Below are 13,981 nucleotides of genomic sequence, written 5' to 3' on the forward strand. Positions count from 1 at the left end.
CATCAAGATCTCTTTACCGTGTCTGAGGAATACTCTCTCGCTCATTGCGTAGCGGAGGACCTTCGTATGAGCAAAGGAATAGCCAGAGTATTCAGAAATAAATTTGGACGTCAGGAACAACTATTGCGACAGCAGCCAAGAATCGGAAAAGTTTTGAAATTGAAGGCTGAAGGTCGGTTCATTTATTACCTAGTCACCAAGCGACATTCCCATCAGAAGCCAACCTATCAGAATCTATGGACGGCACTGCATAGCTTGAAAGAAGACCTTCAACGCTTTGGGGTTAGGAAATTAGCTGTTCCCAAGCTCGGTTGTGGATTGGACCAGCTAAATTGGCGAGTTGTGCGAAGCATGCTGGAGGTGGTATTTCAGGGGACTGGTATAAGGATCCTGGTGTGCAGTTTCAACCCAAAGCAGGCCAGGGAGCCTGGAAAAACTGTGGAGTGCTACTTCCATCAGAATGGCTACTGTAGGAATGGTGATGAGTGCAAGTTTCGCCACGGTCCTCGGAGGAATTCACTAAACCTGTTCTGGGACAGAACAGGCTTAAGGAGGGGACAGTGTAACCAGTCCGGCCCTTGCGGTCGGACCTTTCGAGAACCAGGGCGGTCGCTTCCTTCTAGAAGAATCGCGAAAGGTTCGCGAAGGTACCTGAATGTTTCCGGCGCCTATATAAGCCCAGCGGAGGAGCAGGTAGGCAAGTGAAGTACAAGTACAGTAATAGTGCAAGCGACTAGTGGAAATAAACAAGAGTGGAAATAAATAGTAGTGTAATAGTTAGTTTGTGAGTCATAAGTGTATTAAGTGTAAATAAATAATTTTAATAAGTTGGACGTTTTAATCAAGCGAAGAAAACGTTACAGTATTATGAACTGAGCTTTGAATGAATTACAATAATTACATCCAACAATGACAAATCAAGTTTTCATTTGGAATTTTCCGAACTCAGTCATATTTTTCTAATGAATACCGCAACTTCCCTAAAATACCTAACTAAAATATGTATTTATCACCTCACGCCAACTTTCCTCCACTCATGCCGATCGTACTTCGTCATCTAAAAATCACTCAAAATCCACTCAAGCCTCAAGTTCCTCACTTCAATTTCCTCTTTCCTTACCGTTGAGAGGCAACAATTTCCAAACAAAAGACGCCGCCGAAGCCTGTTGCGAGACGACGAAGGCATGCTAAGAATTTTCATCCTGATTTAAGTGATTTGACGTAAGATGTTCACTGAACCTTTGTCGCATTACTCAAATTCTCTGTCTGACGATTCACCTGAACGGAAGTTCAATAGAGCTGTTTTGTTTGATCTTGCCGTGAATCCCTTGCATTAGATTGTCCGATGAACATTGGACATGCTTGAGGTGCACGATTTTCGTTCTTTCACCCTTGCCGCTTCCCGCGATATTTCTCTAAAAATTACATGTCGAAATCTTCTAACAAGTTACGGGAAATATGGACGTTTCAAATGCGTATAACCGATTAGCTCTCAATTATTTAGTATTCAGTATTTTTTTTTTCAAAATGACCGACGAACAAACCCTAACACTATCTTTCTTGTATTACATGCACATAATAATCTGAGAAAAACCATCTTGGCAGTAAATTTCTCAAATAAAAACGAATGAAGATTGTTCAACATTTGTTGAGTCGAACTTTCTTTCAATAGCGCCTTAACCTAGGGTCATAAGATACAAGGATACAGAAGAATGGAATGAATTGCCATTTGTATCTTTCGCCTTTTAACAATTGAGTACAGATTTTTCGACCCAACATCTTAAGCACAGGAATAAAAATAAAAATTTGTTTTAACTGTTCCTTAAAATATAATAAGGGAAAAATGGCAAGAAATTAAAGTCAGTGTTAATTTCCGCAACCTATATCAGACTTTTTTCTGCATTGGACAGTAAATTCCAAACAAATTCTTTCAACTAGTCAGCGTTCTATTGTCATAACAAAATTTTTTCTGAGAGTATCCGAAACTTTACAGTGAATCATTAAGGCATATTGTCATTCTTGAATATCATAATGAGAACAAAAATTTTCCAATAATCGACCGAATTATCCAAAGATTTTGAATTCAGTGTCTGAAAATTTCATTTATTCTTATATTCATATTATTTCGATTCCCTTTTTTAAATAAATTATTCGAATATTTCACAAAGATTCTATTTAGATATTATTGCAGAGCTCCGACCATACGACGTGTAGACGGATTTGTTATTTGTTCTTTGAAAGCAAAATTTGTATCTATATAGAAAGTGAAATCATTTTTTTTGTTCAAGTCCAAAGGGTTATAGTTAAAAATAATGAATCGAGAATAGGAAATAAAATATTTCTCGTATAGAGGTTTCCAGCCTTTTATATTTATCAATCTTATTTTTTCTTATTAGGTTTCTTATTTTTCATAATTATTCATTTCTATAATTTTTAGTTCCTGTATTATTATTATTATCCATCAGAACATTATCGATTACGCTGTGATGTTAAAAATCATTTGTATAAATAATCGCACAGTTATCTCTTTAAACATTCTCAATGAAATATTTGGGATAAGTCGAGAGTAAAATTAATATTTCTTCAACCAATAACTCAAAATGAAAGCCGTAACCTCATCCGCATTGCCGCTTTTCAAATGAAAATATATATCATGTATGGGTTCGTTGGAAAGCTTAGTCACTTGAAAAAAGTTAAATTACAATTACAACAATATCATCTTTGTTTTAAAATTAATCTTTTCATAGGGTGATGAAATTCTATACTAGTACGTGAATGGGGAAGATAGTTCTAATATGTATTCCGATGGGTGCATGATCTTAGTAGAGCTTGAGGGTTTATTTGATCCATTCTTTTACCTAATCGTATGCTTGTATCGGAGTCATATAACTCCGTTTTTCTTTTTCTTTATATTGTCGAATCTGAGTTTCGTTTACATAGTTTCGGCTGGTCATTTGTATTATTTCATAATGTATTATTTGCATTATTGGAGTTCGTCTTGTTGTCTTTCCTGATTTTTAATAAATGAATAGATTAATGAATAAATAAGCAAATAACTTTAAAATAAGACGCTGAAATAGTTTGAGTAAAGTAACCCTGGATCCTGGATCCAGCCTTCGTGTTTCAAATGGAAATATATACCATGTGTGGGTGGGCTACTAGCAAGATCACGGAAAATGGAATCCCACCATAATCTCTCTATATTTTTTCTAATTTGATGGTTATATTAAAAATAAAATTAATAGTTTTTCAACCAACAACTTAAGATGAAGACGCTGAAACACTTTAATTGGGTTTCGATTGTACTTATTATGTGGCAATGAAATTGAATTGTATTTTTCTCCAATCTCCTAACTGCAACCCTATTCAACCGTTTTTCAAATGAAAATATAAACCTACCATGTGTTGGCTTGTTGGAAAGTTTACGTAATTGGTCAACGCTTTATTTTTTGAAAATCAGATTAATTTTTCAGAGATAATCGTCGGTAGGCACTTGAAGAAAGGTGAAGAATGAAGAACAACTTGAAAAAATTATCCAGTCTTGAAAACTACATACAGTTTAATTAGAAATAGTGAACTTAAACTGGATAAAAAAAAAATAAAGTGTCTAGTGATTGAGTTGAGGAAGATTTGAACTAATTAGGAGTTATCATCGAAGTTGGATGGAGAAGTTATTTGGTCTGGAAGCAGTTTAATTAACGCAGAAATTTTGTTTATGATATGTAAATCTCTTCTCTTATAATATATTATTTGTAGATTGCACATATTGAAGGGAATGAAAACGCTGCAGTGTATCTGCTCTACTCGTTTCCAAACATGTAGGTTAATGATGTAGTTTTGATGACGCAAATACTATATTAGTAGGTATATGTACTCAAAGCATAGAATCATCACAAAGCTTCAAAACTTTTTCGGATATTCTTAATACATCGAAGATGTGTAATAAGTAATATACAATGAAAAAATAGTTTCTTTTGTTCCAACAGCAGTTTATTATTCCTCGTGACTTGTCGATTCAGTTGAGCATTTTTCCATTAACATAACAAACGATAGCCACAGTTGTAATCATTGATGTAATCAGAATAAAGTGGAAAAATATCGATTTCAACTAAGTTTATCTGTATCGATTGCCTGAAATGTTGTTGCTCAAGTTTGTTTTTTATGATTACGTTAACTTCTAAGGTACGCATTGTTGAATAAAAAATGAACCACCTCAACTTCGGTGTTGATATTCCTTAAATCTAGTGCGGACCATCTTCAAGACATACTCACGTTGAGAATTAGATCTTCGTATAATATTTTCCAAAAAAGTGTTTTGGGGGGCAACGAGCCCCCTCCTCCCCCCAGCCATGTTGACGGAATCCTAGGGTTAAATCACAATTTTCGTCATCTCCCCTCAATTACCATATCACAAAAATGAAACGGTAACACCGCAATTGGACCACGCACATTTTTAACCAAAATCGAGAAGGTTCAATTTTTTCTGCATGTTGATATCGTGGCAGTCCTAGAACCGCTCATAAAACCGACACTGTACACAAACATACTTTCGATTTCGAGGCACTTTTCTCTGAGTTTTTCCTTGTTTTCATAATAGGTTGGTCACTGCGTATACCGCTGGTTCAGTTTGAACATTTTTGCATGCCCCACTTGAAACACATTGTTTCTGTCGGGGTATGAACCACGTGATATCTGAGGGGGAATCTGGAAGGGTCTGCTGGACACACTTTGGATGTCAGTTGGAAATGGGGAGTGTTCTGCAACTGGGGATCTTTTCGAAATTTAAACGTGAAAAGTTCGTTCTTTTTCAATGTGTAGGTATCTATCAGTGTATACTACATTAAAACGAGGGATTTTGAATGAATTAAATGAAAAATTGGCAATGATTTCGGAGAAATTTTATTTTGATTTTAAATTTCTAAATTTTTTCTACACAAACATTATCTGTTAATGATTCTTGTTGATAGAAATTCAATCTGGCAGCACTCTGCATCTACTGAAATTCTTTAGGGTTTTCACTCCCAGTCTCTGAAACAAAATCAATTAAAAAATTCAAATAATTGGTTGGCTCCTGCCTCAATTCTTGCTCTAATTTGTCAGGAGCAAATCAGATGGAAAAAATTGTTGTCTGACAATGAACTTTAAAATGATGAACTTTCGTTACGTTTCGGAGTCTATATCAGATTCCTTCATCAGACGAATTCAATTGAAAAACAATAGTTTTTTTCATGAAATGTTTTTGACTAAAATGTTAAAATGTGATAAACAAAGTAACTAGAATTCCATACGAATCTCGAAATCGCATTTTTTATTTTTCTCAATCTCAAATATCCTGCGTTCTGCGTTTCACGTAAAAGTTGCAAGAGACAAGAAAGTTTTTCAATTCAATGGGATTTCTGAAGTAGGTATATAACCATTTAAATTATAACAATCTAATCTGAAACCATGTGCTAATGTCAGCAGACGCTCACAAAATCACGAAAAAATACTGAAACACTTGAGGTTTTATCCACGATCGATGCATAAAGTGATGATAATCTATCTGTCTCCTTGAACATTGTTATATTCATAGATCACTTGTAATTAATGAGTCATTATTCACTGATTGACTATCAAGCATTCATTAATCACTTGTGGGCCATTATTCACTGGTCTATCTAATTTAATGCTAACAAGGAAAGAGATGCCCTGAACATAGAAATAGTGCTATATACAAATATTCATGTGTCAGAACGTCAGAAGTGGTCATATAGGGACTATCAAATGTATTAAGATATTGAAATGAATAAAGATATTATTGAAAATGAAGTAAGATATTCTATAAATATTTGTTTTACAATCGTGAATGAAGTACAGTAATCCACTCGCTCTGTCTACAGAGCTGTTTTTGAACACTTATTTGTTTTTTGCGATGGATTTTTTTTAAATGTGCGTTATATTTTTTTGCTGTATCGGTTTCACCTGTTTGGTTATATCAATATGTTTTGTATATAAAATTTATTATATTTGGAATGTGTACGGGCCCAATAGGTCCTTGTGTAACAAAGATTTTTTGGCAATAAATATAATAATTATCACTAAAAGCTGTTGACAGGGAGTTAGGTTTGAAGAAAAAAGTCGTTATCAGCTTACTAATTTTTTGTTCGCTTTATAGTGAACCATACACACAGAGACATGGACTAAGTAATGTCATCATGAAATTGGCTATTTTATAGAAAGAGAGAAATGATCATCCGGCCATTACCTGTCTCTTTTCTGTTCACATAGAGGTGAGTGCGGACCAATCAAAATTCTAGAAAAAGACATCTGGATGCCCGATGTTCAGTTTCTCTCTGTCAATATTTTTTGACCGTATTTCATGCATAAATAGAAAGGGAAGGCACAGTACATGTCTTCATGTCTATGTAGTGAACCTCTTGTCGAGATAAAACCACTCTTAATAATATCAAATACAGGTTTGTTCTTTTCTACTTCAAGTTTGTCATATAGTGAAGCTATAGATTTTCTTTTGAAGTGGCTGAATATTTTACATAACTTACATAACTCCCGATACCAATGCCCGCATTTTCTGGTTCAAACTTGACTTAGATGCCAAAGATGAACAGTTACAGATTTTTTTTGGCGTCCGGACGACGGTAGCGCCGTGGTGTCTCCCGCGGCGTCGTTTGGCGATGGATCAAGCAGCGCACCGATTCTTGTTCTTCGTCATAACCATCGAATTTCGGAGGAAGATGGAGATATCGCCGTCGATTTTATCTAACGCCACTTTGGGATTGTAGAGGTTCTGTAGATCCTCTTGAGAAAGAACTTGTCGCCAGAGGATACTTAGGTCCGGTTGAGGGGGTGAAGGACTTTCGAAGTAGTCAATTATGCTGGCGAATTAATGTTCCCAACTCGAGGATAAATATTTTTTCCGCATTGAAATTCAGAAGCTATTTGTAGATTATTCGTCAGATTGATAATATAACCGAACAGAGCAATATGAGTCTATTGTCTAAGGGTTGTTTTCAGTGGTGAAAAATGTTTTTTTACGATTTCCGGCAGAACTGTACCTTATATCGATATAATGTTATGTAGATAATTGCGATATCTACAACTACTTTATTTTTCAATTCCTAACATAACCTCAAATTCATGGAGAGAAAGGCAAAAAAAACTATTTTCTGTTTATAATTTTTTTCTGCAACAAAAATGTATCAATTCAGATGAAAATCTCTGAAGATAAAAATTTCCATGTGTGGAATACCAATTAAAAAGAATTTTAAAACCAAAAATTTGATTTGCGATACTTTTCAAATTTTCATATTTAACAGTGCTCTTTCTTGAAATCTCAACCTAACGATGTAATAAGAAAAAAAATTTTGGTGTGAAAATATATTCTTCAACACGAGAAAAACCAAACAACTTTTCAGTAAGTGCTATGTGTTTAAATTTTTATGGCTTTAATGAAAATGAGAGAGGGAATTTTATGTGGTACTAAACAACCTTCACAAAATTATACTTCTACTATTTGAAGACCATCTGAACACATTGTTCAAATAACAACCGTTTATTCAAAATATTTCGGATATCAACACAGCAGCTTTTGAAAATGTTCAAAAAATCTTTTCACCCATCTAACAAAATGATGAAATTAAAATATTAATTCTTGCATTACAATACAAAATTGTTTAAATTATTTGCACGTGGTCAAAAGTAAATAATCTGAGAATTTTCTTTGAAGAGTTCTCTCCATCGTTGATGTAGCTTCCGATTTCTTCAGGTTCGTCTGAATCTTGAATATCGTCGGATTCTTTCGTACGTCTGTAGTTTAGAATTGGAACAAATTTCGGACACCCGTTCGTTTTTATTACATAAAATATTTTCAATACTTTTCATCAACTACTTAAATGAAAGACCGTCAAATCATCAGTTATAACCCTTATAACAAATTGGCGAATGCGTCGGTTGCCTTATTTCTTGATAATCCCACATGTATGTATTAAATATCATAGGCACACCGCGTTCTTCGATTTAAATATACAGGGTGAGTCGTACAAATATTTTAACAGTAGATTCTTGAGGTCGAATGAAGCACGTTTTTCCTTTACCATATTTTCCGAATCGGCTGGATTAAAAAGATACACATGCTATTGAAAAACCAAAAAAAAATTAATTTTTTTTGTTCTATCTCACAAAAGGTTTCATCGAATGAAATTAATTTCGGAATATAGTTTTTAATTTTTTTGGCAAATCTTTTTCGAACACAACCTATCCCCCATTTTTTCCAGTTTTCTCATTATGACAATTACACGTACCATCAAAATACCAAAAATTAAAAAGAACCCAACTCTTGAAACTAATAAGTTGGACGCCATCTGATAAATTATTGAACGTTTTCTGAATTAAAAGTATTCTTTATATTTTCTCGTATAATGCGCCGTTTTCGAGTAATTTGATGTTCAAAAATTAAAAAGTATCTGTGAAATTCGAAAAATTGGGTACTTGGCTGAATACAACTCTGTTTGAAAGATTCAAAGATGTGTAGTGACACAGCTAGTTATTTTGAAGGTAATTTTGTTTTTCCAGGGTTGGCCAGCTCATTACAAAAACTTAATATGGCTATATCTACTAATCTGTTTACCAGGGCCGAATCGAAAAAAATGGTATAGGAAAGAATAACTGTTTCTTTTGACCACAAGAATCTACTGTTTAAATATCTCACCTTGTATAGTTATATTATATATATTAATATATTAATTATATATCAAGAATTCATACACACAAATTTCGCAGACAGTCGTCAAAAATCTGTATAGATTTGGGAATCTGTTTATTAAAAATCTACATGGGTTTGAGGAACTGTATATTTAATGAATACACCCATAATATAATACCATTATAATAGTGTAGAGGACAACAATGTAAAATAAACTATATAGGTATATACGGTATACTTCCAAAATCACCACCATATACAAATTTCGCCCATTCTCTTCTGTCCGCTGTCATTGTCTTCCCCTTATTCAAGGGAATACTGAGGAGCTGCATGGGCTTATCAATGGAGGACTTCCCTACATGTTTGCCAACCTAGAAAAGGGTCTAAAAGGTCTACCATCAGGGAATGATTGCTTTCTAACGAAACCTACTTCATTCTTTCCGCAATGATCAAATATATTTATGAAATTCTATCGAGCTTTCTAGAGTTTACTGTTAAAAAGAAAAAAAGATTTTCATAACCTCGATTGCTGATTGGTTGAAATTTATGTTGGTATCACTACTTCTTGTGACAATCGACATATTTCATTGGCAAATGTCATTTTTACTGATATATATAATATTAATATTGTCTGCTGTATAGCTTACAAAATACAAGAAAACAAGAATGCGTTCAAGCAAAGATTGTGCACATAACCAAAACTTTGCCCATAACCTAACAGATTACTTTTTTCTTCTTGACATTTGCCAACGAAACATGTCAATTGTCACAAGAAGTAGTAATACCAACATAAATTTCAACCAATCAGCAATCGAGGTTATGAAAATCTTTTTTTCTTTTTAACAGTAAACTCTAGAAAGCTCGATAGAATTTCATAAATATATTTGATCATTGCGGAAAGAATGAAGTAGGTTTCGTTAGAAAGCAATCATTCCCTGATGGTAGACCTTTTAGACCTTTTTTTAGGTTGGCAAACATGTAGGGAAGTCCTCTATTGTTATTCCTCATTGGGCTATGATAGTGGATCTCGGACTTATTTGACCTACCTTCAGTTTAGAGGAAAATATTCTAACTTGTTCAAGTGGTTTCAACGTGGATCCTAGAGTAATCTGAGGACCAGATTTTGTCACCCATACCCTCTTTCTCATGCATATACCTACACGATTACCCCAGCTCAAAAGAACTAAATTGTGAGATTTGCAAAATACATCATTCACTAGTGACACACGTTTAAATATCGTTGAATTTTGCCTTTAAAGGTTCAAGGAAGCGATTGTACTCATCATTAATGTGAAAGCGTTTTATTTTCCGTATACATTGACAAAGTGTATATGGATATTGAAATCGGTGAGGCATTCATCTTATTCATAATTATTTCCGTTGATGTATTGTCCCACCATGCGTGGGTGTTTTTCCAAACCGTTTTATTATTTACTATGCCACCCCGAAACTTTTACAACTCACAGGGACGTGTTGGTGGACTGCAGGTAATCTAGATAGGTCACAACACTCTCACAGAAGCGCATTTTCCTCATGAGTTCACTAAGTGTCTGCTCGCAGTTCTTTGCCAAATTACACAATTGGGAAAGTTTGAAGAGGAATTGCCTGTGCCCCAGTAGTGTCCGCTACTATCCTGCCCAAGAACCCGAAACTTAATATCTCGCAGTGAAGAAATGGTGGACTGTGAGCCGCTTAGGTGATAACACAGTAACACACTCACGCATGAGCCCTATCGACGATAGTCCACCAAAGTGCCACTGCGAGATGTGAAGTTTATATTTCTCAGAAAGAATTCAAGCGTGCGCGAGTAGACATCGGCACTTTCTAAGAAAACTGTTCCAAACTCGTGAATTCAGCAAGTGACGATGACGGCATGCTCAGTGACCTAATAAGCAAGAAGAGATAGAGCTACCGCGATAGCGTTTTGACCTAGTCGGTCTATAGTACACACTATATAACAAAGCGAACGCGACTGAAACGGCAATTCCTGGGCAATAAGCTATTCCAAACAGTGTTGTGACATAGCCGGACGATAGTCCACCAAATCGCCACTGCGAGATATGAAGGTTCTGTTTCTCGGGAAGAATTGAAGCAGACGAGACTGGGTAGCAGCACTTCATAGGATAGGTAAACCTAAAGGAATTCTTGAATCTTGCCAGCGACCTCAAAACTGCAGGCACTCAGTGACCTAACAATTAAGGAGGGCTCCCGCCATAGCCTTGAGAACTAGCCGGTCGATAGTCCACCAAAGCGTCCTTACAAGTAGGGAAGGTTCGGTTCCTGAGAAAGAATTACAGTGGACGCGACTGGACACCGGTACTACCTGGGCAAACTGTTCCAAACAAAATACTTGAATCCGGCAAGTGACTTCAAAACGGCAGGCACCCAGTGGACTACCGAGCAAGATGGCCACCTGCGACAGTGTTGTGACCTAGCCGGACGATAGTCCACCAAAGCGCCACTGCGATACGTGAAGGTTCTGTTTCTCGGGAAGAATTGAAGCAGACGATACTTGGTATAAGCACTTCTAAGGCAAACGATTCCAAAGAGAATACTTGAATCCGGCAAGCGAATTCAAAACGACAGGTACTCAGTGGACTACCGAACATTGGGCTCCTGCGATAGCATTGTGACCTAGCCGGACGATAGTCCACCAAAGCGCCACTCCTAGATATGAAGTTTAGGATTCTCAGGAAGAATTGAAGTCTAAGATACCAGCAACACCCAGTCAAACTTTTTCAAATATAAATATATTGGCAAAGAAATTAATTATTAAGTTAATATTAATTGCTTTCATTTGTCTTTGGGGTTTCAAACGGTGCTTTCGCATCAAATTTTCGCGGTAGTTGATAGTGCTTTTTATCTGTATTTTCGTACATAGATTTGGAATTTTTCCACCTCTATGTTGAAGATAGATCCTCCATACATTCAATGAATGGAGAATTCTCCTGAATTTGGGTTATCACAGCAGATGCAAGTTCAAACTGAATAATTATGAGTTTCATTCATTAATTTTTCAAATGCACAGCGGAAAGTATTCGAAATCATTCTTCAAATACGAGGTTTTAAAATTTAAATCGCTTCGTTTCTAGATTTGGATTTGTCAACAGCCCCTACTAGAAAATGAAAAGAACAATGTTTGCTTTATAAAAAATCAGCTATTGATGTTCAGCCATCATAAGGCACGTACTCACTGGCGAGCCTCAACAGCACCCGGCTATCTCATCAACATAGTGTATTTGTTGTCCTTTATTATCAATGCATATTTCAGTCGATGTTGCCAACTTATGCAATAGAAACAAAACGCTTTAAATTTTAAATACCCATTTTTATTTTTCATTTTTAAGTACTTAAAATAATTTTTTTTGGGAAACAGTTGATATGGTGATTTCAAAATGTGACGTTTCAAAGATATTTCATAAAAAATACATCATTTTTGTCAGGAGGAGTATTCCCTATTATTCCTAAAAAAATGTGCAATAGTGTGACAATAAAATTTTTGATTGGCACTGACATAACAACACTCAGTTCTCTTTTAATCATCCAAATTCCTTTATTGAATTGCCAATTTTCAGGATAAATCTCCTTCATATTAATCAAGCAAAGTTGAAAAAGATTCATTATATCATCAGGACACCTCATTTAACACAATATCTTTCTTAAGATATATAAAGAAACAAGTTTTCTGAATGTACAAAATTTAAAATAATTTAACAATAACATAATAATATTTATACAATTATAAAACTAGTTTAGAATTAGATGTCAAATTCTCCATTTGTCCATGATACATTAAATCATGTACCAATTTCAAGGCAATACCATTCTGTTCTGCTGTCATGTCTCGAAGTCTTTTAGCCATCACTTTTCCTATTGTATCATAGACATCATCAGTCTGCTTGATATCCAAACTGTTTCCTGCCTCAACAGTTTGAGAAATATCAACTTGATCAAATGAGTCATTATCGATATTATCTGCCGATACCTCATAGTTATCTCGATCATTATCCCCACTATCACTTTCCTGTTTGAGAACCTTAAATTATTTGGAAATATATGCAATGATATTCACAATTGTTGTTAAATGAGCAACACTTGTGAATGAAAAGAAAATAATTACCTCTGCATGATTATAATCTTGGTCACTAGAAATATTCCCATTGCTCATCTTAATTCTTTTGCTTTGTCGCTGCGAAAAAATATATTATTTGGATATTTCAAATACAAGAAATCTTGGAATATTCATGGCTATCAGGAGTTACTGTATGAATCACTTCAAATAATATTACCTGGATCTGATCTCCATCTTTTCTCTTGAGCATACTTTCCATTTTCACAATATGTTTTCTGAGGAAAAAGAGCATGTTGAAACACCAAAGAGAAGGTTGATAGCTAGAAACATCTTTGCCAGACTGTCTATGCTTCTCAATTTTTCTGAATTCATACATAAATTGTCCCCTAAGTAAATGAATTTTTCTCCTTACGTCATCCTCGAAGAATATTTTGCCTGTTTTAGCCTTCAATTCTTCAGTTATTTTCTTAATAGCTTCAACCCTTTTATGTTTACTCTTGTAGTTAGGGTCATTTAAAGCATATAAGCATGTATGTTTTTTGTAGAGATTAATGGCCAAAGAAGAGTATTCTCTGCCCCAGAATGGGATTCTCTAAAAAAATATTATAAATGAAAGAAATCCACACCAGTAATGGGTTTCCTTACAACAACATTATAATCTTCAGGATTTGTTTCTACAGTAGTTTCATTGGTTATCGAGTTATCCTGCTCCTCATTTACCTCACCAGTAGTGAATAACAGAAGATCATAATACCATAAAGATGGCTTATATACATTTTTGGAATCAGGGTTTTGCATTCGTGAGTTCAAAACTTTTTTTCGTTCTTTTCGAAAAGTAGAACGCATAGAGTCTATTCTCAATCTAACATAATCCTCATCAGCCTCTGGAATGTATTCTTTACATTTTTTGAGTAGAATTTCGTACGCCTCACTGCGATCGTTCCTATTTTTATAGTTTGGATGATCTTTGTTCCAAAGACATTCTTGTTGTCTGTAGAGATTTATGAATTCTCTTAGGAATTTCTGATGCCCGTTCAAATTATGCAGGTGATTGTCCATTTTGGTTGATTACGATTTGCCATGAGAAAATATGGAGTCATATCAGTTAATAAACAATAGATGCATTTGTTATTAAACAAAAGCAAAAAACATCATTTATGTCAGTAGCAAAATGTGAGGTTAGATTTTCCATAATCATAGAACTTAATGAC

General features: G+C 34.9%; 2 protein-coding genes across 6 annotated transcripts in view; both read right to left on the reverse strand.

Moving 5' to 3' along the window:
- The window catches only part of LOC123309999 (potassium voltage-gated channel protein eag), an 85,643-nt gene extending 80,944 nt beyond the window's left edge, over positions 1-4,699 (reverse strand). For all 4 annotated transcript variants that reach the window (XM_044893350.1, XM_044893347.1, XM_044893348.1 and 1 more), the window contains exon 1: positions 4,273-4,699. In XM_044893350.1, coding sequence (XP_044749285.1) covers positions 4,273-4,351 — 79 coding nt within the window. In that variant the 5' untranslated portion in view covers positions 4,352-4,699. The remainder of the gene's footprint in view (positions 1-4,272) is intronic.
- A 7,527-nt stretch (positions 4,700-12,226) lies between these two features.
- LOC123309240 lies at positions 12,227-13,954 on the reverse strand. Of its 2 annotated transcripts, none has more exons than XM_044892236.1 (4): positions 13,416-13,954; positions 12,988-13,362; positions 12,819-12,887; positions 12,227-12,722 (listed from the first exon to the last, which is right to left on the reverse strand). In XM_044892236.1, the coding sequence occupies exons 1-4, from the start codon at positions 13,827-13,829 to the stop codon at positions 12,438-12,440; spliced, it is 1,143 nt and encodes a 380-aa protein (XP_044748171.1). In that variant the 5' UTR covers positions 13,830-13,954; the 3' UTR covers positions 12,227-12,437. The 2 variants fall into 2 exon arrangements, with proteins under 2 accessions (XP_044748171.1, XP_044748170.1); XM_044892235.1 differs by having other exon boundaries at positions 12,227-12,734.
- Positions 13,955-13,981: the final 27 nt, after the last annotated feature.

Source organism: Coccinella septempunctata, chromosome 3, assembly GCF_907165205.1.
Source record: "Coccinella septempunctata chromosome 3, icCocSept1.1, whole genome shotgun sequence".
Taxonomy (NCBI): domain Eukaryota; kingdom Metazoa; phylum Arthropoda; class Insecta; order Coleoptera; family Coccinellidae; genus Coccinella; species Coccinella septempunctata.